Raw genomic sequence first — 26,562 nt, forward strand, 5'->3', positions numbered from 1 at the left:
CCTGAGAACTGGATGAGTGAAGGGAAGTGTGGGAGGTGAAGAAGGTAGAATGCGAACAGACAACTAGAACCACAATGGGGGAGTGAAGGTGGCACTCTGGTGGAGGATGTGAGGTTGAAAGACTCTACCCATAAAACCCTACCAGGCAGTTTGTAAATCACAGGGCTTAGGATTTAAAAAAAAAAAAAAAAAAAACAGAAAAAGGTTTAACTCAGGCACCCAAATAAAGTTACTTATAAAACAATGTTGATTTTTGGAGCTTTGGGTTTTGTTGCTGCTATTGTTATCTTGGGAACACACCTGACTATTCTTAGAGTTTACCCCTGGCTTCGCACTCAGCAATTACTCTGTTGATGCTTAGGAGACCATATGGGATGCCAGGGTTTGACTCCGGGTTGGGCCAAGGGCAAGGCGAAAAAGTCCTACCAGCTATACTATCTCCCTGGCCCCAACACAAGTACTGTTTTAAAGACTTGCAAATACTGCAAACAACAAAGCTCAGAAAATAATTCATATTTAATAAATCAGTTAGTATTCCTTAATAATTATCTACTATATATGCTATGTCAAATATAGTAATTTAAGTGTTTAGTTTCTATAAATTTCCATTACCTTTAGAAGAGCTAATAAAAATATTATTGATAACTGAAATAAAACGTGCCAATAATGTCATAGGTATTCATATTTTTTGAAATGCTAGAGCCTATGCCTCCGAAACATAGGGATGGTTTTATTCTGGAGCAGGGGTAGAAGGGTCTTTTAGGAACTGAGCCCAATAGCTCATACATGCCAATCATGTACTCTACAACTAAATCATTTTCCGACCTGAAACACAAAGTATTCTGATAAACTGTATTCCATTTGATGCCCATTAAGTGATTATCTCTATGTACTCCATCAAGAACATTGAGAGAACTTTTGCTTTGGCTAGCTAGACATGAGAACCAATTTCCCTGAGTTACTGTTTTACACATTAAATGATTGATTTTCCTTAAGACTCCAAAAACGTGGACATGATTTTTTTGGCTCCATATAGTTCAAACATTATTTCTTCTGTAACTGACACATATTTCATATGTCACAAGACACAGTCAAGTTGTAGTATATGATATCTAAAAAATTTTATGTCACAACTGGTAAGGCAGCATAGTTAGGAACAGGAATATTCCTAAAACTGTTCTTCATCAGAATACCTTGCAATAACCAAGCTGTTCTTAATTGTCAACAAATCAAATTGAAAAAAAAGAAAAAACCCTCAATAAACCAAAACTGAATTTACCACCTACTGAAAGTCCACTTAATAGAATCTTTAACTTTTCCTATCTTTTCCTGAGTAACAATAAATTAGTGGAAGTTTAGGAGAAAAGCAGGTAGAGAATGAGGTCAAAATCATGAAAGACTACTTTCAATAAGGTTTACAAAAAAAATATGGCCATAGAGGGAAGGATTTTTGACATTTAAGGTCCATTAGTTTCATGGTAAATCTGCTTTTAGAGAGAATAAAATTTTCACGAGTTACAAGTGAGCTCAACAGCAAGGAGAGGTTCACAGTCTAAAATAACAAACAGGAATAAGGAACACATGGAGGGTGCGGGATCCCGGAGGAAAAGAAAAAAGAAAAAATAGGTTCCAAAAAGAGCCGAGAGCACCGGCAAGTTCCAGATGGAGTAGGCGCCGCATCCCGCCTCCCCCAGATGGAACCCCGGTGACCAGAAGCCTCTACAAACACAGCTCGAGTATGCGGGAACGAGGACTTTTTCTCAAATCTGCCGGACTACACCTCCCAGGTAACCTCTGATTCCGGAAGTCACGCCCACAGCCCGCCCCCCAGCGCCATCTTTGAAGCGTTCGGAATAAGGAACACATGGAGGGTGCGGGATCCCGGAGGAAAAGAAAAAAGAAAAAACAGGTTCCAAAAAGAGCCGAGAGCACCGGCAAGTTCCAGATGGAGTAGGCGCCGCATCCCGCCTCCCCCAGATGGAACCCCGGTGACCAGAAGCCTCTACAAACACAGCTCGAGTATGCGGGAACGAGGACTTTTTCTCAAATCTGCCGGACTACACCTCCCAGGTAACCTCTGATTCCGGAAGTCACGCCCACAGCCCGCCCCCCAGCGCCATCTTTGAAGCGTTCGGAATAAGGAACACATGGAGGGTGCGGGATCCCGGAGGAAAAGAAAAAAGAAAAAACAGGTTCCAAAAAGAGCCGAGAGCACCGGCAAGTTCCAGATGGAGTAGGCGCCGCATCCCGCCTCCCCCAGATGGAACCCCGGTGACCAGAAGCCTCTACAAACACAGCTCGAGTATGCGGGAACGAGGACTTTTTCTCAAAACCGCGCGGCCGCTTATGCGGCCGCGCGACATCTATGTGCAAAGTGATCAATGAGAAGTAAACCACCCAATCTTTCTCCCTGAAAATCAGAGTTAAGTTTGGAGCATGGCCACAGCCCCAGAAACACAAGGACTTAATGCAGAAACCAGCAGCTTAGAGCAGAAAAGTGAACGGACAATGAGTTAACCCAGACCATCATTTCTGCCCAGAGGGGAAAGGGTGTTGTCCCATTCGCCCTCTCTTCTCTGGAAAGAAGGATGGTGGCCGCATGGGAGCCTTGTGGACAGCAGGTATGAGCCGGGGTGTGGGGGGCGACTAAATCTTCACGAGAAGGGGGGCATTCCGGTCCGTCCTTCACGCCCTACCGAGGTCAACAGTTGCCCCCCCACGAGCGGCTCCCCAGCACGGCCACAGTCCCAGAAGCACAAGGACTTAATGCAGAACCCGGCAGCTTGGAGCAGAAAAGTGAAAGGACTATGCGTTAATCCAGGCCATCAAGTCTGCCGGAGGGGAAAGGGTGTTGCCCCATTCGCCCTCTCTTCTCTGGAAAGAAGGATGGCGGCCGTATGGGAGCCTTGTGGACAGCAGGTATGAGCCGGGGGTGTGGGGGCGACTAAAACCTCATGGGAAGGGGGGCGTTCCCCTCCGTCCTTCACGCCCTACCGAGGTCACCAGTTGCCCCCCCACGAGCGGCTCTCCAGCACGGCCACAGCCCCAGAAGCACAAGGGCTTAATGCAGAACCCAGCAGCTTGGAGCAGAAAAGTGAAAGGACTATGCGTTAATCCAGGCAATCATTTCTGCCCAGAGGGGAAAGGGTGTTGCTCCCTTCCGCCCTCCTCCCTCTGGAAAGAAAGATGGCGGCCACATGGGAGCCTTGTGGACAGCAGGTATGAGCCGGGGGTGTGGGGGCGACTAAAACCTCATGGGAAGAGGGGCGTTCTGGTCCGTCCTTCATGCCCTACCGAGGTCACCAGTTGCCCCCCACGAGCGGCTCCCCAGCACAGCCACGGCCCCAGAAGCACAAGGACTTAATGCAGAACCCGGCAGCTTGGAGCAGAAAAGTGAACGGACTATGCGTTAATCCAGGCCATCAAGTCTGCCGGAGGGGAAAGGGTGTTGCCCCATTCGCCCTCTCTTCTCTGGAAAGAAGGATGGCGGCCGCATGGGAGCCTTGTGGACAGCAGGTATGAGCCGGGGGTGTGGGGGCGACTAAAACCTCATGGGAAGGGGGGCGTTCCCCTCCGTCCTTCACGCCCTACCGAGGTCACCAGTTGCCCCCCACGAGCGGCTCTCCAGCACGGCCACAGCCCCAGAAGCACAAGGGCTTAATGCAGAACCCAGCAGCTTGGAGCAGAAAAGTGAAAGGACTATGCGTTAATCCAGGCAATCATTTCTGCCCAGAGGGGAAAGGGTGTTGCTCCCTTCCGCCCTCCTCCCTCTGGAAAGAAAGATGGCGGCCACATGGGAGCCTTGTGGACAGCAGGTATGAGCCGGGAGTGTGGGGGCGACTAAAACCTCATGGGAAGGGGGGCGTTCCAGTCCGTCCTTCACGCCCTACCGAGGTCACCAGTTGCCCCTCACGAGCGGCTCTCCAGCACGGCCACGGCCCCAGAAGCACAAGGACTTAATGCAGAACCCAGCAGCTTGGAGCAGAAAAGTAAACGGACTATGCATTGACCCAGGCCATCAAGTCTGCCGGAGGGGAAAGGGTGTTGCCCCATTCGCCCTCTCCTCTCTGGAAAGAAAGATGGCGGCCACATAGGAGCCTTGTGGACAGCAGGTATGAGCCGGGAGTGTGGGGGCGACTAAAACCTCATGGGAAGGGGGGCGTTCCGGTCCGTCCTTCACGCCCTACCGAGGTCACCAGTTGCCCCCCACGAGCGGCTCTCCAGCACGGCCACAGCCCCAGAAGCACAAGGGCTTAATGCAGAACCCAGCAGCTTGGAGCAGAAAAGTGAACGGACTATGCATTGATCCAGGCCATCGAGTCTGCCGGAGGGGAAAGGGTGTTGCCCCATTCGCCCTCTCCTCTCTGGAAAGAAAGATGGCGGCCACATGGGAGCCTTGTGTACAGCAGGTATGAGCCGGGAGTGTGGGGGCGACTAAAACCTCATGGGAAGGGGGGCGTTTCGGTCTGCCCTTCATGCCCTACCGAGGCCACCAGTTGCCCCCACGAGCGGCTCTCCAGCACGGCCACAGCCCCAGAAGCACAATGACCTAATGCAGAACCCAGCAGCTTGGAGCAGAAAAGTGAAAGGACTATGCGTTAATCCAGGCCATCATGTCTGTCCGGAGGGGAAAGGGTGTTTGTCCCTTCCGCCCTCCTCCCTCTGGAAAGAAAGATGGCGGCCGTATGGGAGCCTTGTGGACAGCAGGTATGAGCCGGGGGTGTGGGGGCGACTAAAACCTCATGGGAAGGGGGGCGTTCTGGTCCGTCCTTCACCCCCTACCGAGGTCACCAGTTGCCCCCTGCGAGCGGCTCTCCAGCATGGCCACGGCCCCAGAAGCACAAGGACTTAATGCAGAACCCAGCAGCTTGGAGCAGAAAAGTGAATGGACTATGCATTGATCCAGGCCATCAAGTCTGCCGGAGGGGAAAGGGTGTTGCCCCATTCGCCCTCTCCTCTCTGGAAAGAAAGATGGCGGCCACATGGGAGCCTTGTGGACAGCAGGTATAAGCCGGGAGTGTGGGGGCGACTAAAACCTCAGGGGAAGGGGGGCGTTTCGCTCCGCCCTTCACGCCCTACCGAGGCCACCGGTTGCCCCCCGCGAGCGGCTCTCCAGCACGGCCAGAACTCCAGAACACAGAAACCAATCTCTTAACTATCTGACTTTCAGTAGAAATACTTCCAGGGTCAATAGGTAAAAGAGCAGAAATCCAAAACCAACATTTAATTCTTGAACCCAGCCGTAGAAAGCAAATCACTTCACAATGCTTTTTCAGCATGTCTGATTTGGGGGGGGGGAGTAAACTCTAAATAATAGTGGTGAATCTTTTATTGAAACAATGAATCTAATCAAAGCAGATAGAGTGTTAACTAGAATTCATCTGCCTCACAGGGACGGGGAGGGGTGGGGGGTGGGGTTTTATTGGGGTTCTTCATGGTAAAAATAAGTATTGGTAAAGGGAAATGTGTTTGATATTTGCATGACTGAGACATAAACCTGAAAGCTTTGTAACCTTTCCCACAGTGATTCAATAAATAAATAAATAAAATTAAAAAAAAAAAAAAAAAAAAAAATAAAATAACAAACAGATGAAGGTAACTCAGTGGGCTAAGTGCATGTTCTTCATGATACAGTCCTGGGTTCAAGGCTAAGTTCAAGTCCTAGAAACACGTGGCCTTCCGGCAACCACTCCATCCTCCCCTGAGCATTACACCAGGTGACAGAAAGGTCACCAATGTGCTATCAAGCTGACTCTCATTCCAGAAGCTCTCTTCCAGGCCAATTCTGTGTGTGTAAGTTCAAAGACCATTTCTTCGCTGGATGCATATGACATGCAAAGACTAGGAGAATTCTGACATGTATTAGTTACATATTACATGTGATTAACATTACAGCATCACTTACTCCTATATCTCAGGAGCTACTTCAGACATAAAATAAAGTATTCAAATTGGTTTTATGCTTATACTAACTTAATTGTTGAATGTATTTTTGTGATGTAGCACTGTACTCAACTTCTTGAGTACAGTGCTACATCAATTAATTTGTTTAAATTTTCTCTGTAAAAATAACTTATATACTATAGCATGAGTAGCTAAGTTTTGATGTTGTTATTATATTTGGGGGCCACATCTGGGGGTATTCAGGGCTTACGCCTGGCTCTGTACTAAGGGATCACTCCTGGAAGTGCTCGGGGACCATATGAGTGCCAGGGACTGAGCCAGCATCAGCTACATGCAAGGCATGTGCCTTACCCACTCTACTATCTTTCTAGTCTGGGAATTTTCTAAGGGAATGAGAAATTCACAAGGACTATGACAATATGCCATGATACCAAAATATTGTGACATCTCAAACATAAAACTCATTATATGAGAAAGCTGAAGTAACACCTAAGACTATGAAAAGATACCATAATATTGCAATGTATATGTCGAATGCTCACATATGATTTTGTTTCTTTATAGGTTTTAAATTTTTTTTTTAAAAAAGCCCTTCTAAATATCAAAAAACTGGGGGGCTGGGAAGATAGTACAGTGGGCAGGGTGCATGCCTTGCACACAACAGACCTGAGTTCGATACCTGATACCCAGTATAGTCCCCTGAGTCATGCCAGAGCGCAAAGCCAAGAGTATGTCCTGAGAATGATGGGTGTGGGCCAAAACCAAAGTAAATAAATAAATATAAAAAAATTAAACGCGGCAAATTTCTCAATCTTTGAGATTCACTCACATCTCAACCCTCTCCCTCCTATTTCTATAAATAGTACTTGACCTTCCAGTCCTCCCCCCCCAAAAAAAAACAATGAAACAAGAGTCGTGAAACTGACATGATACATGGCTTTGTTTTAAAAATTAAATTCTCCTCCCTTTATCCAAATTTAAGTCCTGTCAAAATTAAAAGATTCAATCAATGAGGTATTATTTTGAGTTTTGAAATTTTACTGAAATTTAAAATTTTAATTTTAGTAAATACTGAAGAAGTAGTATTTCATCTGTAGGGAAAATGGTTTTGGTTTTCTTGACTAATGCATATACTATAAAGAGCAAAATTTCCCATAGTAATGGGAAGTACCAGTAAAAATCAACAATTCACCGTTGTACTCTCAATTTTCATTATCTGGTAGAGCTGATTTTTATTAATTTTCATTTGAAAAGGAGAAACATAAGACCCTGTAGGGCACAATCTTTGATGTGACACTGGTTCTTATTCCTCTATCTGATAAGCAGGATTGTAAAGGATATTTAGATGATTTTTCTTTTAAGTCATTTTACAAGTTTATTAGTTTTTCATGCACATTAAATGTGAATGTTTAATATGGTTTGTGTTTATTACTGTCAATAGTCTCCCCTTCCTATAATGAGTGTTTTGGTTTAAATGCCCATCAGTAAGTGACATGCAAAGTATGTGTCCAATTAGATATACCAATTAAAGCTTTAATGGTTTTTTATTGCTGTACAAAAGTTCAATAGTCTAAACTAGTAACCTCTCAATTTCTTAGCCAAAGAGAATTGCTTACTTACAATTCCAGTTAGATGTCTTGAAACAACTCAGTCAAGAGTAAAAGAATTAGTGGAAATCCATCACCTAACAGAAAATAACCTACGTACATCACACAGAGATGATGGGCAAGTAGCATCTGAGTTATTTTTCCCCAGATGCATTTCATCTTAATGGACAAATGGTTGATAAATCTGACACTACAGACATAAAAAGCACTTGGGATAACAGCATAAAGGTAAGAATATAGTTTCTCAGAAATGGTAGCTTAGATCCTTAAGGATTATAGGTACACTGAGTAATATACTGAGAGGAGTACTACTGACCAGTAAGCATTTATAATGAGAGATAAAAAGATACAAACTTCTAGAGTACTCTGAAAACAGGAAGTTAGGTGAAAAGGCAGGTTAGGCTATTCCTTTCTATCTAAAAAAAGATGCTATTAATAAGGATTGTGAGTATCTTGGAAGATAGACTTTAAGGTTTAGGAAACAAAAGTAACTAGTGGAACTCTGACTTAGATAGAAAGCTTTTTCATGAAGATAAATCGATGAATATGAAAGCTAAGAGCATCTATGTCAAGGAGTAGACCCACACTGAAATCTGTAATCATGAAGTCTGCTATAACACTGAAAGTACTGCGATCTTCTTATGTTCTGAGAAGTTTCCAATCTTCAGTTCTCATAAGAAGGTCAGATGCATATGTATCTCTGTGTATTCAAGTATCTTTAAATCATTTACAAACACTTGTTGCTGTAACAAATATCTTTTTAAAAGATAACAGAATTGTTATCTAAAAGTAATTAATAAATAATAGGCTCTAATGTTTCCTGGTGGTAGATACTTGCTATCGAGAGTTGGAGTTCCCTGCACCATCACACATGCCAAGCACAATAGCAGCTATTTGGGAATCTCTGTCATCATGACGAAATGAGTCAGTGCCATAAAGCCTAGTGAGATGGGAATAGACTCAACTGGTTCCTAGCTGTTTAAACATTCTTCTTTTATCTCAAAGTTTAGAGAAAAAAAAATCTAGGCTCTGAAATTAGCTTAACTATTAAAATTGTAGCCAAGTTCTGGAAGCTAGACTTCTTAGGTTGAAAATCACTTAAATTGACCTGTATCTTATAAATCTTGATCATAAATTTATTATCTCTATAATTAGGTGATTACCTACTCGGTTACAAGGTTGAAATTCATTTTCTTGATTTTATCCTGAAATTCTTTAATCTTGAGGAATTTTAATTTGTTGAAATGTCCAAATATTTTTTAAAAAATAACTTTTTAACATTAATAAGAAAAAAATACTGTTATCATGTTCATGGTTTATTTTTATTACTGGGTTACATGTTCATACTCTCATATGCCTGTTCTGATTTGTTTGATATCAATTTTATCTTGAATTTCTATAATCTCTACTTTGACTCAGTGAACAATATCATCTATTCAGCTTCAATTATTAACTTGATATTTATTTCATCTATGTATTCTTCCTTCACACTTTTTTGGGGGATGAATGGGCTGGCAGCAACACTCACCTGTGTTCAGGAATTACTCCTGGCTCTGTACTTTGAGGGTCAATCCTGCAAAGTAGCTTGAGGGATAATAAGAAGTGCTGGGGATCCAATAGGGTTGGCCACATGCAAGCATCTTAAACTCTCTCAACTTCTTCTCCAATGCCCTTGACACACTTGTGGATATCAAATCTATGCTAAGAACTATTTGCTATATACCCTGCTTCCCCATAAACTAAAAGGAGCTTAAGTAGGTAATAACAAAAATACGGATTTCTAAATTAAAAATCCAATGTAGTTTTCTACAATGCCAGGGAAAGCAACTAACATAAATTAATCACAATTTTTTTTAACTTTAGAAGAGCTGGGCTACTTCCCCAGCTCAAGGGCACTCATTTAGTTTCTTGGGTGCAATTTTAATGCACACACAAAAGAGGGATACTTCTCTTTTAACAATTACACAAATTACACCTTTTGTAATATAGGGGAATACTGACTACTGTCTTCTTGAGAACTATTCATATTCATACTTATAAGTATGCAATATAGGGGCTGGAGTCATACCGCAGTGAAGGGGCATTTGCCTTGCATGCTGCCAACTTGGGTTCGATCACTGTCATCCCATAGGGTCCCCAGAGCACCGACAGGAATGAGTCCTGAGTGCAGAACCAGAAGAAAACACTGAGCATCACCGGATGTGACCCAAAAATACAAAATAAAAATGTGTGTATGTGTGTGTGTGTGTGTGTGTGCATGCACACATACACTATGCATTAAGATTAAACTCTGGACTTCGGGGCCAGAGTGATAGTATAGTAGAAGAGTAGGTAGGTCGTTTGTCTTGCATACAGCCAACCCAGGTTCAATTTGCGGCATCCCATGTGGTTCCCTGAGTACCACCAGGAGTAATTCCTGAGTGCAGAGCCAGTAATAACCCCTGAACATTGCTAGGTGTGACCTGCCCCCCACCAAAAATAATAATAATAATAATAATACAAAATAAACTCTGGACCTTTATCACTGTCACTGTCCTCCCGTTGTTCATCGATTTGCTCGAGTAGGCCCAGTGACATTTTGAGATTTGTTATACTGTGTTAGGCATATGAAGTATGTCAAGGGTAGCTTGTCTGGCTTTGCTGTGCGGGAGAGATACTCTCTGTAGCTTGCCTTGGGTTGGCCATGTTGGCTGCATGCAAGGCAAACACCCTACCTGCTGTGCTATCGCTCCAGCCCCCTGGATCTTTATAAAACACATTAACCACACATTTAATACTGAAAATGTATTAATAAATATTTGCACTTTACTTTCAGACACTAGGCCAAAGTGCCGTCTTAAGGCAGCCTAGAAAACATAAACTAAAAATCGTTATAGTGAAGCACACAGAAAAAGGAACATTAATATCCAATACCAAAGAGTATCTCAAAAGCAATTTAATCTACCACTTTAAGACACTAAGTAGATCGTGCTCGACTGCTGCAAAGAACCAATAGTTACCCTGAGTTGTAAATTACTTATTTATCAAGTACTTAAAAGACTAGCTGTTGGGCTTTCTTACCCTCCAGGAATAAACTCAAAGTGTTAAAACTATTTCTACTTTGGTAGGCTTCCCCACTATAGTTTCTTCAAAGATTGTTAAAAAATATATAAGGATTTCTGATGTTGATTACTTCATAAAAATACTGAAATACCTATCAATTTAGAAAATAATTTTATTTCACATTTTTAGTATGAGCTATTTGGTGTACTTATAAAACAGGCATACAATCAGTTACTAACATAGCCATGGTTTTGCACTTTTAAATAAGCAGGAAATAGAAAATGGAAATGAAACACAGTTATTAATATTTTACCATTCCATAGTCCAAATTACAATTGTCTGTATTTACTTAACTCTTAAGATTGTTGTGGATGACAGTATGAGAGGGAGGGGGAAAAAAAAACTCCAAAAATAATGATATAAATATTGTAATGTACTGAAATATCCATCCCTGTCTCCCTATGTAGAAAGGGAAACTTTCAAATTAAATAGGAAAATTCTGGAGCATTCCAATAATAAATTTTCCAGATTGTTTCATTATAATTTTATTGGAGCCAAAACTTCATTTTTCCAAAGAAGTTGAATTACAAATAGCAGTTTCACAGATCAATTTTCAAACCCTGTAAGTCTACAAAGGAATTTGATATAAGTTAGAAAACTTTATCAAATACAGTTTACTTACACAGGTGAGATTTTATCTAAATTTTAAAATAATTTTACCTCACGAGCCAAAAATAAAAACATTTTAAGAAAAAACTTCCAAGGTATTATACATTCTCTGGTTTCTTAATAACGCATCTTGGTCAACAACCACATTAAAAACTAAGTAATAATGTGCTTTCAGCAAATAATACGCTAAATGCATAATGTCTGTAAGTATAGAGGAGTCCCCTCTTCTCCCACCCACTTTGGTGAAAGTAGCACTAGTAGTGCTTTAATGTATACCGGTGAACAATCTAGAAAAGCTGCAGAGAATACGGTGTTCAGAGGAGGAAATGGGGTAGGGATACTAGTTAAAGACACTGAATAGTAAGATAAAAACCTTTCAAAGTAAATATATATAAGTAGTAATTTACAGAAAACACTATGATAGTCAAGTGTTAGCTCTATATTCCCAATAACTAAGATACCAAAAAAAAATGTTGGACAAGTAAGACATTGCTACACTAATTCAATCATAACCATTTTTGTAACTTTTTTTATATAAAAAACTTTCAATTGTGATGTCAAGTGTACAAAAAATAAAGAAAAAAGAAAAGATGCCAACAGTTAGTAGGTTCTGAAATTAAGGCAGAAAAAGTGATGCTTGTTGTCAGCAGACTTTTTATAGTAATCTATCTGCATGCAGAAAGGTAACTATCTAATGAAGAAACATCTTTTCCATATTTTAAAGTTAATAAAAATTTTCAAAACAAAGGTTTTTTGTTTTTTCTGCCACACCTGGCAGTGTTAGGACTTACTCTTGACTCTGTGCTCAGAGATCACTACAGGTAGTGTGGTCATATTTTAAAGTTTATAAAAATTTTCAAAACATAGGTTTTTTGTTTGCTTTGCAATACCTGGTAGTGCTCAGTACTTACTCTTGACACTGTGCTCAGAGATCACTAAGGCAGTGTGGAACTGGAGAGGAAAATAGGATTGGACATGTGGAAGGCAAGCACCATACGCACTGTATTATCTTGAGCCCCTTACTTTTATTTTGGGCCACTTCCTTCAGTGCTCAAGGATGACTCTGAGCAATGTTATTAGAGGTCACACCTGACTATAATTGGGAAGTGTATGTAGTGTCAGAGACCAAATCTGAAATGGTGATGTAGATGGCAACAGCCTTACTCCCTGGACTACCTTTCTGGCCCAGGCACATGTTTTACTTAAAAAAAATTAAGCGAAAGTATCTCACATAAATACAGACATACATATATAGACACAGATACAGTTAAATGTTAGATTCTTTTTAAGGTTCAATATATATTTGAGTTAGGGATCAAAATAAAAAGACAAACCACAGATAGGGAAAAACTATTTGCGAAATGACATATCAGATAAAGTACTTTTATAGAAAAATACATATACTTAAAATTCAACAATAAGTAAACAACCCAACTAAACAAAGAGGTAAGGTGGGAGAAAGTCAAACAAATTAGTAATGGACACATCACCAAAGAAGATATATGGAAGGAAAATAAGCATACTAAGAGGTATTCAATAGGTTAAAACCATGAGAAGCCATAGAACACCTTTGAATGACCAAAATCTAAACACTGACAGCACTAAATGCTGGTCCAAGTATGAAGCAATACTTCAAATTCACTTTTCATAGAAACTCAGAATGGTACATCCACTTAGAAAGACAGTTTTTTAGTTTCTTATGAAACTAAGCACTCTTACCATATGATCCAGCATCCCACTTCCTGAAGCAAAAACTATGTCCACACAAAAACCTGAACAGATGTTTCTAGCAGCTTATTATGAACATAAATGCCGACACTTGGAAGCAATCTAGATGTCCTTCAGTAAGTGAATGGCTAAACAAACTGCAATGCATCCGACTTTGGAATATAACTTAGTGCTAAAAAGAAATGAGCTATTAAGCCATGAAATGACATGCAGGAAAGTTAAAGGCCTATTAAGAAGTAGAAGACAATCTGAAAAGATTGCAAACTGCATGACTTCACCTTTATGTATGACATTCTAAAAAAGACAATAGTGGGAGACATTAAAAAGAACAGTGTTTGAAAACATGAGATCTAAACTGCAGCCACTGAACTTTGCAATGTGCCTATCAAGGTGGCAAGGGGTGGAATGCAGGTTGGAAGGCTGGGGAGTGGAGTTGGTTGGGGGGTTGGAAAACGGTAATACTGGCGGTGGGAAGTTGACACTGGTGGTGAGACTCGTGTCAAACATTATATGCCAAGAACTAAGAAATCTGAGCATTTAAATATTCTTAAACGTTTAAACATATCTTTATGTTAAAGATAATTCAAAATTTTCAAGTTTAGGGCTGAAGAGATCACTCAACAGAATGCACTCGGATTTGAAGCCACGTTTATTCCAACAATCACATGGTTCCCCTGAGCACTTCGGGGAGAGACCCTTCTTCCCCTGACCAATGCCCACAGCCCACAGCCCACAAGCACTGTAAGGGAAGACTGGAGTAAAAGCTTTAAGTTCTAAAAATCAACATTATCTTTCAAATACTCTTTTATTTTATTATACATACAGGTCAAAATATCTACTACATATTGTGATGACAATTTTTATGGAAGGATATAAAAATCCAAATGTTCAAAATCTTTATAAGTCAACACATGTAAAATCCTCATTTTCACTAAAGACAGAAATGGACTACATCTGTCCACTTTGAAATTATCACCAGAAGTTTACTAATTTAGATGCAGTCACTTAAACAGGATTTAAATTATGGAGTTTTACCTTTGTGTCATGATTTTGAAGGCATCTGGGAGGTAGCAGTCTGTATTCTCCATCTGAAATGGGTCAGCATCACAAATCTTGTCATCTGTTCGACCATAGTTAGCGCTCTCAATCATGATGACATCACTGCCTGGACATCGCAGATCTATAGAATAACCTTCACAGGATAATTCTCGCCTAACTAATCCAAATGGTAATGCTGCTCTGCTGAAACCTTAAAAAGAAAAAAAAATGATAATAAATTATCTTTTAGTAACTCATTTATGAGATGCAACACTTCAAAACAATTTCAAGCACTATGACTCATGCCTATTTTAATTTATTTTACTGCTTTTTTGGGGTCACACCCGGACATGCACCGGGGTTACTCCTGACAGTGCTCAGGGGATCATATGGGATACTGGGAATGGAATCCGAGTCAGTCACATGCAAGGCAAATGCCCTACCTGCTGTACCATCGCTCCAGCCCCTATTTTAAAGAAATGTAACACATTCAGTCACTAAGTTCACTCATTTTTAGTGAATCTAAAGAAAAATGATATATTTGGATGCAAAAGTGACAAGTATAAAAATACTAAATAAAGACTACCAAGAAACAATGTTCATTTTTGCAATAAAGGAGAGTGTCTTCTTAGCCTTACTGTCTTACTTAAAATGTACATATTAGTTGCTAAATATAGAATTATCTTTAAGATATTTTATTTAAAACTGGCTATCAATTTTTTAAAAATTCAGGAGATGAGCTTGCAAAGAAGCTAGCACTTCTTTAATCCAGACCCACAAATTGAAACACCAAGAAACAGTAGTTCCTCTAAGATTCAGTCTTATCATCAAAAAAATAGGGATGAGACATGTGATTTTTTTTTCCCAGCTCTGTGGCTCTAAATGACATACATAAAAGTACTAAATTAAAACTGATGTAAGTAACATACTTTTTATGCCTATTATCTCATTTTAGAGGTATATACTTTTGAACTTATGTTTGGTGTATTTGGTAGAGTGTTGACAACCAATGTTCATTAACCTGTGTATAAAAGTATACTGAAATGGATTAAAAAGATCCAAATTTCATAGTTTAACAACATCTTTCAACCAGGGTTCCTTTAAAGCAGAAGATAGCGTCGGACAAATACTAACAGCAAATATATCCAAGAACTATAAAGATGCACTAGTACTTGCAACCACTAGTAAACTATTAATACAAAAACTTCTCCAGTCCCTTCATTTTTATTTCATTTTTAAACTTCTTTATGTATTACAGCACTCCCATTTTAAACAGGACTAGCAATAACTTTGGTTTTAAATCTCTTTTTAATTGTTCTATCTCATATTCCATTGAAAGTTGCCAATTACAAGTGAACTGTTTCAAGTTACAAACATCTAAGTTGAAGTATTAGGTACATCTAGGGCAAGGCAATCTGTACACGGAAACAGTGCCGAACGCTAAGAGTTCTATTTTTGTTGAAGAATCAAAGACATTTCAAAGTCCTACCAAATTTCTCTCTGAATCTAAACAGGTAACTTATTCTAATTAGGTACATATTATTTTAACATTTCAATTAACAATTACTTCACATTACTTTTTTTAAATATACAAGAATGTTAATATGAAAGCATTTTAACATTAATAATGTCATTACATGGTATACCAAGATAATTCTCAAAAATTCATGCAGTGTGTATAATTAGAAGAAAGAACAGAGACATTTTTAAAGTAGCACACTCAGTATATAAGCTTTCTGTCTGCATGGTTCCAAGAATACTCTAGGTACTAGTAAATAGAGAGGACTCGTCTTTGAATTTGAAGTCAGATGAATGAAACATATCTATGTCATAACTATGATTTGGAAATGATGGTTTTTGATGATACTGTATTTGTGAACTTTCTTGACTTTATTTCAGTTATCATTTTGAGATAATGTGCTTCACAGAACGTTCCCAAACTTAAGCACCAAAATCTAAGTAGCTGACTTAACATTCCTGATGAGAGAACATCAAGGATGTGGGACAGAAGAGAAGCAAGCAGTAAGGAATATATTTCAAATTGAAAACAAGTATATGTGGTGAGTTAGGTAGTGTTCAGACAAATCCTAGGGTAACATTCTCCTAAACTAACAATCTTAACCAAAAACCTACCAGAAAGGAAATCAAATAAATAAGGACCAATTATGGAATCAAACGGAAATTTTACATAACTTTCACATAAATTTTACATTACCGTGTCCCTCTTTTCAGCACTTCACACTATTTCCCTGAATCTTATTCCAATCTCTTCCAATAACAATTGGAAAGGGTGATCAAAAAAGTCACTATCCAACTTTGAAAATAAAAATTTGCACCAAGTGAATATTAGAAGAGAACAAAAAAAATTGCTAAAAATCTTTACTCCTCTATATCACATTATTAAACTGCTACACTGAGTCACAGGAAAGGAAAGCACCACAGCTACGGCTACTTCTTAACCGCATTTAACTTCCTTTGTACACGAAGTTATTGCTATTGTTATTATTATTATTTTGCTTTTTTGGGTCACACTGGTGATGCTCAGGGGTTACTCCTGGCTTTGCACTCAAGAATCACTCCTGGCGGTGCTCAGGGGACCCTATGGGAAGCTGGGAATCAAACCCGGGTCGGCCATCAGTGCAAGGCAAACACCCTACCCACTGTGCTATTGCTCCAGCCCTCCATGAAATAATTCTCAACTGTTTACACTGGGTGTTTTAGAGGACATACTTTGATGTCCATACTTTGATGTCCAGATATAAATCTACAGATCAGGGAAATACCTTAAAGGGCTAGAGCATCAGCTTTCAAGAGGAACCCAGGAATTAATGCCTGGCACCTCAGGGTACCTTTGCTCCATAGAGGGAATGAGTCCTGAGCTTGCACTATTCCCAGAGCTATCGACCTCGCCCTCAGTACTACTGGATGTGGCCCAAACAAACAGTAAAAAACTGATTTCCAAATTTTGACTGCATCAAAGATACTCTGATAATGCTTTTGAAAAGCAGTACTTAAATGCAGACCCACAGAATGAGAATCTCTGGGCTCAAAGCTGGGGCATCTGTTTCTGGAGAAGAAAGTGTTGATTTATTTGCAACATACATATAATAACTGAGATGTGAGTACCAAGGATATCTCCAAGGTCTTTTTAAAATGATTATTTCTCCATTGAGGTTTTATGTATTTGGTAAGTCAATAGTATACTTCCTCTTAATTCTCTAGTATAGCTCCACTTTAATCTTTGTACATTTTCATAATAGCCACTTTGAAACGTTTATCTGCTAAATCTAACATCTGGGTGCAAATCAGAGGCAGATTCTCTGAAATATTTCTTCTAGGCATGGGTCAAATTTCTGGTTTCTCTGTGTATTTCTCTGAAAGATCTGTTTGTTGTTGAAAACAAGGTGTTTTATAAAATAACTGTTAACTACACTGGTATAAGATTTCTCTTCGCTGAGAGTTTTCCAGCTGTTTTCTTTTTCTATCTGATTAGATTTAATCTGCAGACTCTGTCCCTGCTTCATTTGTAGCTGACCTCTCTGTTCCTTGTTGGTGGTGGTAACTTGTATTATTTTTATTTTCAAGTCTGGCTTCCGTAAGTGTCATTCTTGTATCTTAAAATCAGCCAAACACTGTGCAGACTCTGCACAACTTTTAAGTCCATAATAAAGCCCCATCTCTCCTTCAGCCGATTGATCTGTGCATTAGAATGAGGGTTCAGGTCTTAAAAGACAGTAAACTGGAGAATAAGGCATTTGCTTGGGCTAGAGCGATAACACAGCGGGTAGGGCATTTGCCTTGCATACAGCCAACGTGACGAGGCTGACACAGGTGACCTGGGTTTGATTCCTCCACCCCTCTTGGAGAGCCCGACAAGCTACCAAGAGTATTTTGCCCGCCACGGCAAAGCCTGGCAAGCTACCCATGATGCATTCGATATGCCAAACACAGTAACAACAAGTCTCACAATGAAGATGTTACTGGGCCCACTTGAGCAAATCGATGAACAACGGGAAGACAGCACTAAAGTGCTACAGTGCCTTGCATGCAGTCAATCCAGGTCTGATCACCTGAACAACCTCAGGAGTGATCCTAGAGTGTAGACAAGCCATGACTAAGCCCTGTGCACAGTTGAGCGTGGTCCAAAAACCACGAGGTTGCGCGCTGGGGGCTCAAACTTCAGGCCCTTATGTCTACCTTGGTTATTTTCTTTCTGTAAGTAAGTCCTTAAACATTCAGTCCTTAAACCTCTCCTAACAGCCCATTCAAAACGCATAAAAAATTGGGCTGTTGTATCCCCCCACCCCCCTCCCCAGAACCCAGTTACATTTTAGGCTGACCTCAAGTTTTCTCAACTTGGAACATTACATCGGACTAGCAGAGCTTTCCTCATCTATTTCCTTTCCTTGCACTAACTTTACTGACAACACTGCTGTCAGTAGGATGGACGAGGATTTCAATCCTGTACCCTCCTATAGTAAGTCAACTACCCCTGGCAGTAGAGTCACTGATTCAAAGCCGGTCCTGCCTATCACAAAGACATAACTAAAGGCAGGGGATAGGAAGAAGAAAACCCAGTCTAGAAGGCTACAAAAACTTCTACTGTTCTGAGTACTAATATGAAACCAGTCTTTCAGACACAATGTTTGCTAACTTCTTGCTTGGCTTTGACTAATTTCTAGAGCTCTGAGAATGTCACGGACAACTGTGTTTTGTTTTATACTTGTTTCCAGAAGATTTGTCACCCTCTTCATTCCATCATCCCCATGGTCCTTCTAAAATTTTAAGGTACTCACTGGCTATAAATCCTCAAAACAAGTATGAGCTGTCACTTTATGACCACTTTACAGAGGACGTTGAGACACGCCCCCCCCAAAAAAATCAGCATTTTCCACAATCACAGAAACAGAAAAAAAAATCAAAATAAAAATTTGGAACCCTGTAATTCAGATCCCAGGTTCACTGTGGTCTTAAGATGATGACAACTAGTGATAGGTTTGGGGCCCTGTGCTAAAGGGCACACTTGCGTGGTACAAGCCACCTCCAAGCCACGAGGGAGTAGACAGGTAAGAATAAAAATATTGTGACTCATGGTCATTATTTGTCTTCAGTCAACACAATCTGCAAAGAAATTGCCAAATTAAAGTCTTTTAAAATTACACCATTACTGTGACATTTCTTCTCAACTGTATTTTCAATCTATTTCTATTTCAATACGGGGGGGGGGGGGGGGGGAAGCATCCCAATAAGCAAAATGTAATCTAATCCATCTTGCAACCCTGACAATCGAAGGAAAAACTTGTGGGAGGCCCTGTGAGCAAACAATCAATATTGCAGGTTTGTGCTGTGCAAATGTGAATACTGCCAAATAGTGGCACTTAGAGTAAAATGAACTGTTTTGCTCCATTTTCTCCACTGTGAACAAATGATTTTGAAAAGACAGGGTCCCCCCTCCCCCAAGCTATAAAATGTCAAGCAATAACTCTCTGTGCTTTAGGCTAGTGATTGGAATAAATACCTCCCGGCAACAGGTGCAGTGACTTAGGACTGAATCATTCACATTCAGGGGATAACTCCTAATAAACAGATGCGCTACTACCAGATGGGAATTTGTAAGACCAGAATTGGAATTCTATCATTGGATTTTGCATCATTTATGAGCATTTTCACAGGAAAATATGCTGCTCTGACAACAAAGCACACTCTGTTATAAGCTTATATTTGTGATGGATTTCAAATATTAGATTAGAACATTCTGCTTTTCCTGCACTGTCTCCTTTCAGTCTATTATTTATATATTTCTGTAAAATCATATACTCCCGAAAGTCTTTTGTTATTAAGCTACAATTTGAAAACTTCAACTTTTCTAGTATTGTTTTTCTTAATTACTTTGAACCAAACCCTGTCATGGATGTACTATTCATGCTGTCAAGGGTCCCAGTTAATAGTGTGCGTTCTGATCATAAGGGACCTGGATAGGACTGAGAATGTGACTGCAAGCTATACTGAAACATTAACTCAGGTCACAGTCTATATTACCAGTGTCGGCATATAAAATCTCTAATTTATTCCTGTTTATATATGTTAACAAGATTTCTTCCTAAATGGAAATGAGAAAAATACATAATGAGAGGATATGATTTCAACCACGTTGAACTCAAGTGTAAAAATTTTCAGAAAACTTACTTCCATTTAATTTTAAGTATCAGGGAAAGAGAATGCTGAAAAGAAGTGAAGGATAAATTATTTCATTGAAATTTTTCATTTGCCTCTGGCTATTTGTGGAGTCATTAAAAATTTTTTAATTAAATATGTATATGAAACTTCTCTGTGTACTGAAAGAGGCATGTTCAAAACTTGAGTTTGCAGAAATTATAGTGGGTCATTTAAGTGACTATTAGGTCATTTTGAAAAAAGAGTTCTTTGACAGTTCAGTAGGGTGCTTGGCTTGCATATGGCCTACCTGGGTTCAATGTCTGGCATCCCATATGATGTTCTGCCCACACCAAGAATAATTCCTAAATCCTGAGACAGGAATAATCCCTTTTTTGGGTGTTGCCCCCAAAGCAAAAGCCAAACCAGTTTGTTGATACACAATCAGGTAGCAACAAAGGGTAAAGGCAACATAAATGCAGAGCTGTCCCACAGAACTGTGAGTGTGTGTAAGCCTTTGGGGTGGGGGGGGGGGGGATGCGAGTATCGAGTATCCTGTTGATGGTGTAGTGCTGAAATGATGTATGCATATAACCATTAAGAGCAGTATGGTAAATCATAGTAATTCAATAAAGAAAACTAAACAAAAAGTAACTTTGTCAAACATTGTAACATCATTTGTTCCCTGATTTAAAAAAAAAATTTTACTGCCAGTAATCTGCCAGTATTATGTAAGGTAATTATGAGTAGAATTAAGAAACACAAGAACAAAAAAAAAAACCTACTTTCACCTTTGAACTCGTTTTCACGCCAAGAAGAAAAATAACCAGTGTCGGCATATAAAATCTCTAATTTATTCCTGTTTATATATGTTAACAACATTTCTTTTTCTAGAGTTATTTTTCACCTTAAATACATACAGAAAATTAGATAGAAGATTAGATAAAGGAGTTGTGGTATACTCATGCAATATAATACTATTCAAAGGTTTTTTAAAAGATAAAATCCCCAGCAAACTGGAAGGTAACTGCATAAGTAAAAGCAAAACAAAAGAGGAGAAAAAAAAAACACTACTGGATGTCTTCACGAATGAAGGCAATATATGCATATAAAAATTGATGAAGTCGGGCTAGAGCAATAGCACAGAGGGTAGGGTGTTAGCCTTGCATGCGGCCAACCTGGGTTCAATTCCCAGCATCCCATATGGTCCCCAAAGCACCACCAAGAGTGATTCCTGAGTGCAAAGCCAAGAGTAACCCCTGAGCATCACCAGGTGTGACCCAAAAAGAAAAAATGATGAAGTGACAAAAATGGCATAAACCCATGGACTGACAAAAGAGTGTGTGTATGTGTGTGTGTGTGTGTGTGTGTGTGCGTGTGTGTGTGTGTGTGGCATTATGTGTACAAGAACAAAACCGATCAGGTCATTATAGAAATATAATGATCAACAGAACATGTTTTCTAGTAATTTAAGGTCATCTGACCACAAGATAATCAACATAAATCAGTGTCTCATTTTGGCTTTATAAGACGATTCCTATTTTGATTATAATTTATTTATAAAATATTTCAAACTTTTCAATGATTATTGTTATTGTTGCTATTATACTACTACTACTACTACTACTACTATTATTATTATTATTATTATATGGCTGGAGCGATAGCACAGCGGTAGGGCATTTGTCTTGCACGCAGCCAACATGGCCGACCCGAGTTCGATTCCTCCACCCCTCTCAGAGAGCCCGGCAAGCTACCGAGAGTATCTCGCCCGCACGGCAGAGCCTGGCAAGCTCCCCGTGACGTATTCAATATGCCAGACACACTAACAACAAAGTCTCCACTGGAGACGTTACTGGGCCCGCTTGAGCAAACTGATGAACAATGGGAGGACAGTGATACAGTTGTTGTTGTTGTTATTATTATCATTATTATTATTATTATTATTATTCGGCTGCCGGAGCTCTGTTCGGAGCTCTGTTCGGGGCGGGGAGGGAAACTCAACCCACCCCCCTCGAAGGGGCCCCGGCGAGGAAAGCCAGGCGCGGTGGCAAGAGACTCTGACATCTTATTATCTTTCTTACTTTGGTCAACCTGGCAGGTTACCAAATGTTACCTGCCCACATGGCAGAGTCTGGCAAACTCCCCGTGGCGTACCCAATATGCCAAATAACAGTAACAATGATGGGTCTCATTCTCCTAATCCTGAAAGGGCCTTGAATATGGCATTTTTTAAATTCTCAGGGCTAGGATGAAAAGACGTTACTGGGGCCTGCTCGAGGCAATCGACGAACAACAGGATGATCGTGATCCTGATTATTATTATTTTGGCAGTCCCAGCATAAAGATACAACTTCTACAAAGTTTACTAGCACAGGGTAATTCTGATCTACTCTTTTTGAACAACTGGGGGCAGGGTTTTCTGGGGAGATAGTTCAAGTATTTTCTGTTTTGCATACAGAAAAGTACCACATCGTTCCCTGAGCACTGCAAGAAGAGACCAACACACACGGAGTTGAAAGTAGCTCCCGAGCAAACTGGCTTTGATTCAACTTCCTCTGCCTCCCAAAATACTGAATTTTTATATTAACTCAATTTAGTTATTTTAAAATATTACGCCTACAATGCAGTCCCTATGCATAAACTATTCCTTATACACATGATCACAGAATGCCCACTCATCTTTCAGTAAACAATCTCTCCAAAACCCACAAAAAGGTGTCCCCAGTAAGAGCAAAGGGAGAACCTAACCAAGTTAGGCATCTGTTTTTCTTTCCTTTAAGAAATAATGATTGAGCATTCTTTTTGTGCCTAGCACTCTTACATACACTTCTATATATAACAGTCAATGATCCCCTGGTCCGTGTATCTTACACTGGAACTCAGCTTTCCTTGGGGAAAGAGAAAACGCTCACATAATGTTAAAAGTTAATCACGGATCAGTTTACAGTGCTCTACAGATACCAGAAAGTAAAGATGCAATAAATGAATGACTGAAGTAAAGAATACTTAGGAGCTGAGAACAGATAGTAATAGGTCAACTTTATTTTTTTTGTATTTCTCATATATTGAACTTTTTAACAGAAAGAAAAAAATCTGATTTACTTTGTATCTATGGTTTCCAGCACAGGGCATAATAGTACGATTAAATTTCATTTTATGATTTAACTCCTTACACAGCAAGATGTCAAATATGCCCCCCACCCCCCCACACACAAATTCCAATATTTTCTAAGATAGGAATCATATCGCAATTGTTTATTTTGCACATACATGAGTTTTTTTAATTTTTAGTATTTTTTAAGTTATGTTCAAAATCCTGGTGTTGATAGATTAGATAAACAGAACAAAGATGCGGTCCACTAAGTTCCCAAATTAATGGCTCTAAACTATGAAAATACAGCTTTAAGTGACTGAGAGCCTCCTGGCTCAAAGTTAGCCTGGGTTGTGGTGATTGGAAATAACCACAAAATAAAGCTCTCTATTTTTTCTGCCAAGGGAAAAGAAAATCCTTTTATTTGGCTTAATTGGATCACCACAAATTGCAGAGTCACAAAGTAATTCATTATTGTTTCAGGCATACAATATTCTAGGACCATGCCCTCACTTCCCTCCAGCAATCACTCTGGTATCCTTCCTGCCCCACAGTGGGCCTTTGTGACAGGCACTTTTCCTCTCCACCAATACTAGTGTTTCCTTCCCTAATTTATACCCTTCATCCCTACCGCAGTGGCAAGCTTCCTACTGAAGACCAGTTCTCCAACTATTAGTTTCTCTTGCCTATGGGTATTTGATATTCTCTTACGCAGCTTCTTTATTATCTCACGTATGAGAGAAATCATTCTGTGTTTGCCCCTCTCCCTTTTCACTAACTTCCTTCAACATGATACTCTCCAAATTCCACTCACACAGTAGCAAACTGCATGAACAAATTTTTTTTTCTCACAGCCAAGTAGTATCCCACTGTGTATGATGTTCCATAGCAAGAAAATCCTCTGTACATTATAGCTTGTAATAGTTAAAATGACTTTAATATTAAGAAAGCATCATCAAAAAGGTAACTGCAAGTATTTCAGTATATATCAAAGTTTTAAGTCTATTCAATTAACTGACAACAAAAAACTGCAGAATATTCAAATAATAAGCAATGAAGCAATGATTTTAGCATTTCATTTTTCCAAAATAAAATAAAAACTTATTTCTACAGACACATTACTAACAGAATACTTTACCCATTTTATATGATTTTCATTACCCTTTTTTTTATCAGAAATTCTATTTGTTCACTCCACCGACCCCAGCCACAATGTACTTACTCTTAAAAGCAATTAAAAATAAAGAGATAATTCAGAAATATGGTCTGTGTTACCTATCCAAAGATATAGCAATCTTTACTGGCCGTCAGTATATTCACTTAATCACTTAACTTCCCGTTAGTCGTCGATTTGCTCGAGCGGGCGCCAGTAACGTCTCCATTTGTCCCTGTCGCGTGCTAGTGTAGCCCAATGGCATCTCTTCGCTCCGGGAACATGGAGGGCCTCAAACCGATCGTTCATGACCTTGACAAAGAAGTCTGACCATCTGGTAGGTGGGCGGCCACGCGGTCTCTTGACATCCCGTGGAATCCAATCAGTAACAGCTCTAGTCCAACGGTCGTCTTTAAATCTCATTACGTGACCAGCCCATCTGATTTTCGACACCTTGGCAAATGAGACAGCGTCCCTGATCCTTGATCGTCGACGGATGTCAGAACTCCGGATTCGTTCTCTCATTTGAGTGAAACGTGATATTCCAAGCATAGCTCTTTCTATTCTTCTTTGGGAGACCTGAATGGCGTTCTCATCTTGTTTGCGTAGGGCCCAGGTCTCTGAGGCATATGTTAATGCAGGAAGAACAGTGGAATCAAAGAGATGTGCCCGGAGCCGGAGGTTCTTCGTCCTCTTAGCTATTTCTTCGACGTTCTTGAAGGCGTTCCAAGCCGCTCTCTTCCTCCTGCGCAGCTCGGGTGCCAGGTCATTTGTCATGTTGACCTCTCGACCTAGGTACACATAGCTGTTGCATTCGGAGATGGTCGTTCCATTGAGAGCGAATGGGGCGTCAGGAACAAGGCTGATTGTATATTCATCTGATTGATTAAAATAAAATCTACTGGGGCTGGAGGGACAGCACAGCGGGTAGGGCATCTGCCTTGCATGCAGCCAACATGGCCAACACAGGTTCGATTCCCAGCAACCCATATGGTCCTCCGAGCACCGCCAGGAGTGATTCCTGAGTGCATGAGCCAGGAGTAACCCCTGAACATCGCCGGGTATGACCCAAAAATAAAATTTCATTTTCATTTCATCATCCTGTTATTCGTCGATTGCCTCGAGCAGGCCCCAGTAACGTCTCTTTCATCCTAGCCCTGAGATTATATTCAAGGCTCTTTAGGAGAATGAGACCCATCATTGTTACTGGTATTTGGCATATTGGGTACGCCACAGGGAGTTTGCCAGACTCTGACCTGTGGGCAGGCTACATTCGATAGCCTGCAAGTTTGTCCAAAAATTAAATAAATAAATAATTAAAAATTTTTAAAAATCTACTTACGAATACAGACTTCATTTAAAGTACTCCCAGACAGGTATCCCAGATTAGAGAGAATCAAGATATGAACTCTAGGTCATTTTGTTAAAACCATGTTTTTAAAAAAGCACACACACAAAAAAGCCTCTCATTTTTATAAGATGATTTGAATTATATCCCGAAGGATAACACATATAGGAATGTATGACTTATGTATCAACAATTATTTGCCAACATTTGTTCATATTTCATGAAAATATGAGGTGTTAAAGAATACCCTCAAAATCTTTTTAAGGTTTTGTCACCAAAATATTTAGGGGAAGAGGACAATGGAATTCTAAAGTTTAGGGATTTTTTTTAAAAAAGTGGAACATCACTTTTCAGCAGATTTGAAATGATATAGTTCTTATAGCTAACTAAAAAGTTTGACAATCAATGGTTGTGAGAAACAGCTTGGCAGGAGATTCAGCTGCCTTAAGTCCTGCCCACTGTCCTCTTTCATACTTTGCCCTACAAATGCAGTGCAGAGGTAAAAGAGAAGTTTAGTTTCTGGACTCAGAGATTCTGCTGCAGGGGGAAAAAGACTCAACAAGAACAGTAGAGATAAGGACCAGGAGGTTAGCCCCACAGCCTGGAAACTGGCCTCACATGCTGGGGGAAAAGGCAGCTCAGATAGAGAAGGGAACACAAAGTAAAGGGTGTTGGGAGGACCCACTAGGGTTGGGAGATGGGTGCTGAAAGTATACTATAAACCAAACACGATGGCCACTCAATACCTCTATTGCAAACCACAATACCCAAAAGGAGAGAGAGAACAAAAGGGAATGCCCTGTCACAGAGGTGGGGTGGGGAGGGA

General features: G+C 40.1%; 1 protein-coding gene across 1 annotated transcript in view; it reads right to left on the reverse strand.

Annotated features, from left to right (window-relative positions):
* ADGRL2 (adhesion G protein-coupled receptor L2) overlaps positions 1 to 26,562 on the reverse strand; it is a 584,864-nt gene that overhangs the window by 74,313 nt on the left and 483,989 nt on the right. Inside the window, exon 5 of the mRNA XM_056123806.1 lies at positions 13,986 to 14,199. Coding sequence (XP_055979781.1) covers positions 13,986 to 14,199 — 214 coding nt within the window. The remainder of the gene's footprint in view (positions 1 to 13,985; positions 14,200 to 26,562) is intronic.

The sequence above is a fragment of the Sorex fumeus genome, unplaced genomic scaffold (assembly GCF_029834395.1).
Source record: "Sorex fumeus unplaced genomic scaffold, SorFum_2.1 ptg000047l, whole genome shotgun sequence".
Classification (NCBI taxonomy): domain Eukaryota; kingdom Metazoa; phylum Chordata; class Mammalia; order Eulipotyphla; family Soricidae; genus Sorex; species Sorex fumeus.